Source organism: Lipotes vexillifer, unplaced genomic scaffold (assembly GCF_000442215.2).
Source record: "Lipotes vexillifer unplaced genomic scaffold, Lipotes_vexillifer_v1.1 scaffold1309, whole genome shotgun sequence".
In the NCBI taxonomy this organism is placed as follows: domain Eukaryota; kingdom Metazoa; phylum Chordata; class Mammalia; order Artiodactyla; family Lipotidae; genus Lipotes; species Lipotes vexillifer.
The window spans coordinates 414,633-418,203 of NW_006777513.1; the positions used below are offsets into that span (position 1 = coordinate 414,633).

General features: G+C 41.4%; 1 protein-coding gene across 1 annotated transcript in view; it reads right to left on the reverse strand.

Annotated features, from left to right (window-relative positions):
• Positions 1-341: 341 nt before the first annotated feature.
• Positions 342-3,571, reverse strand: part of HNRNPF (heterogeneous nuclear ribonucleoprotein F) — a 19,036-nt gene continuing 15,806 nt past the window's right edge. Inside the window, exon 3 of the mRNA XM_007451160.1 lies at positions 342-2,261. Within this exon, the coding sequence (XP_007451222.1) occupies positions 960-2,210 (1,251 nt within the window). The 5' untranslated portion in view covers positions 2,211-2,261 and the 3' untranslated portion in view covers positions 342-959. The remainder of the gene's footprint in view (positions 2,262-3,571) is intronic.

Here is a 3,571-nt window from a genome sequence, read left to right on the forward strand (position 1 = left end):
GTTGCTAATGACTCAGTGTATGTAGCACACAAAAAATCTCTAGCTATGAACAGGTGCCACCCGGCATAAAGGAAAGGAACAGCAGGACATGGCTGATGAACAGAACACAAGTCACAGGAAGATGGGACTGTAGGCTTCTACTCTCATATTTTGTAGTCACCATTTCCACTCATATATTTAATGTTTTTAAATCTGAATGTTTAATTTAGCCTCATTTTAAGAATACAAGGGAAATCATAGTGCTAAATTTTAAAATTCACACTGAAATACAGTAGTAAAATGAAATTTTCAACCACCCAGTCATTTTGCTATTTTTTGGTGAGTATATAGTCTGTGCCAGTCATTGTGAAAAAGTCTTTTTATTTTAAGAAAAAAATTTAGTCAACAAAAAAATTTAACAAGTTTCACTTAGCAAAATACACCCAAAAGGAAATCACAGTACAAAGAAAGTTTTAAGTCAAGGCCTCACCAATTCCTACAGTATTAGTAATGTGTCTCAATTTTCAAAACTAACTTTTAAAAAGCTTAAACTTAACCTAAAAGATTTTAAATGAAAATAAACTAGAATGAACAAACATGAGAAATGTTCCTCTTTGAATTAGGGATCTAGCACCTTGAGTTTTCCAAAAAAGCACACCTCCCCAATGTGTTCACGATGATGTGGTGTAAAAGATCCACATTTAATGTACTTAAAACTACTTTAACTCAGATAACATCACTCCAGAAAGTACACTACCAAAATGTTGAGAAAAGCTGAAAATGGTTTTAGTTTACTCAATATAACATGCTAGAAGAAAGTTTGCATGAGAAAACACTGAAGAGGTAATTTTTTAATCCAGATTTTACAAACTCATGGTGCAAAATGGGTCCCACAGCTTCCTCTAGAGTAATAACTGCTTTTCACTGCTTGTTGGCTGCCTGTGAAAATCTGATGAAATAACTCAAAAGCTACTACAAAACTAGTCATATCCACTCATGCTGTTCTGGCCACCATAGCTAGCCGCTGCCCCGTAACAGCCACTCACGGACTGGCTCTCAAGGCCACTGTAAGTGGACTGGGTTGACACCCCTATGCCTTGCATCATCTGGCTGCTATATGCCCCGTTGCTGGACCCTGTCGTGGAATTCAAGAAAAGTTCTATGTATCTGTGCTGCATGTTAGCCCTGTCTTTGGACATGGCCGCCACAGCTTCTTCGTGAGTGGCAAATTCGACATCGGCTTCACCGGTCACTCTTCCATCAGGGCCAATCTCAATATGGACTCTCACTGGGTTGAGTGGAGAGAAGAAGTTGTAAATGTCGTTCTCCGTGGCTTTGTAGGGCAGCCCCCTCATGTGGACGCAGTGTCCAGTGGTGCTCTGGACAGTGAACTCGCCATCTCCATACCTTTGGTCATACATCCCAGAGAGACAGTAACTGAGGTCTCTTCCAAACAGGTCGGTGGTGAAGCCGTAGCCATCGCTGAGGCCACTGTACTCCTCATAGCCCCCATAGCCTGCACTGTAGGCACCAGACCTCATCCTCTCCAGGCCTGCTTGCTTGACAATGCCGATATACCTCCTGGCTGTGCCAGGCCGGTCATAGGGCCCCGGCCGCTGCACTGACATGAACTTCAGAGGGGGATCCGAGTATGACCTAACTTCTTCCTGACTGCTCTTGAACACCTCAATATACCTGTGCCCTATTCTCTCCTTGTGCTTCCCTAGAGCCTTCTCAGCTAACTCTTGTGAGGCAAACTGCACAAAGGCTTCCCCTGTAATCTTGCCCTCGGGGTCCACAGGCAATGTGATCCCGTTTGGCACGATTTCCAACCCTGAGAAGAACTGAATGATTTCTTCCTTGGTGCATCCAAACGGGAGTCCTCGAAGTCGCACGAAACCATCATTGGCGGTGTCAGCACTGTTTGGACCACTGTGCTTCAACACCCAATCCATCTCGGTTCTGTGGGACTTGAACACCTCAATGTACCGATGTCCCATGCTTTCCCTGTCTTTTTTAAGGGCCATTTTTACATCATCTTCTGATTCAAGTTCAACAAAAGCCTCACCACTCTGCCTGCCTTCTCTAGTGTAGATAAAGTGAACGCCTGCGACCCCATCATGAATTGTGCAGTCGGAGAGGAAATTCTGCACATCCTCAACAGAGCAGGACCAGGGCAGGCCACGGAGCTTGACTACAAAGCCTTCACCTCCCTCGGGGCCCAACATCATGGACACTTGACAGAGCAGACGTCAAACAAACTTGGATGCGGCTTTTTGTGGCTGAAAAGAAAGCAAAAACTACTTTACATAAATTTTCATTTAATATGTGTAATAAGAATATACAGTAAATAGTTTCCATTTTACAGATGAGGAAGGATGAGTGAAATTAAAGATGTTAAGATATATGAGCAGAGATTCAATCCTACGTCTCTCCAAAAATGGTTACATTACTCACAGACAGATTGAAAATAACAAATTAACAAATTAGGGGGTCTTAAAAAAAAGAAAAAAGTGAAACAATAGAGAGTAAAATTTGAAGAGCAAAATAGTGATCTGGAAGCTTCAATCAATAAGACAAAATCTACAAATTCTTATGATCAATTACTATGAGTTCCAGAAGGAAAGACAAGAGAATGAATTGAGGCAACATTCAGAAATACTAAGAACTTGTCAGAACTACAGGAAAACAGATGAGTTGTATTGTTGCATCGCTAAAGTAAAAGGTAAGGGAGGGTAGGTGTGACCTGGTACTTTGTAAATATTGGGCAGGGCATTTTCTTGTTTTATTTAGTCCACGTTATCTGTTGTGATGAAATTTGGTGGTTCATTTAAAACAGCTCCTGTGTGATTCTTCAACTACAAGCCCTACATTTAACCAATTTGCTTGTTTGTGGCAAGACACTACAGAAGCAAAAAGATGTGACAAACACAGGCTATTTTAAATCACAATACAGAATAACATTTCCTGTGACACTGGGGTGAACCAGAATCAGTGTTCTTATCAGCAACAATGATGCAAGGATACAAGACAGCAATGGCTTCCAGAGCCTAAGGAAGTATCATTATTCCTATTGTCAACTCAAACAAAACCTAAGTGTGAGGTCAAATTAAGACATATCCAAACAAGCAGACTATTGCATCAGCAAAATATCAGTTAAGTGTGATGCAAATGTAAAAATCAAATTATATGCTTCTCAGTTTCATATATTAAAAAAAGATCAACTGGGAATTCTCTGGTGGTCCAGTGTTCAAGACTCTTTCACTGTTTCAAGACACTTTCACTGCCATGGCCCGGGTTCAATCCCTGGTTGGGGAACAAAGATCCCATAAGCAGCATAGTGCGGCCAAAAAAGAAAAGAAAAGAAAAGAAAAGCGAGGGAGTGGGGAAGATCATAAAACACATTATGGGGACTTCCCTGGCTGTCCAGTGGTTAAGACTGCGCCTCCCAGTGCAGGGGGTGAGGGTTCCATCCCTGGTCGGGGACCACATGCCTCGAGGCCCAAAAAACGTAAAACAGAAGCAATATTGTAACAAATTCAATAAAGGCTTTAAAAATGGTCCACATCAAAAAAAAAAAAAAAAAAAAAAA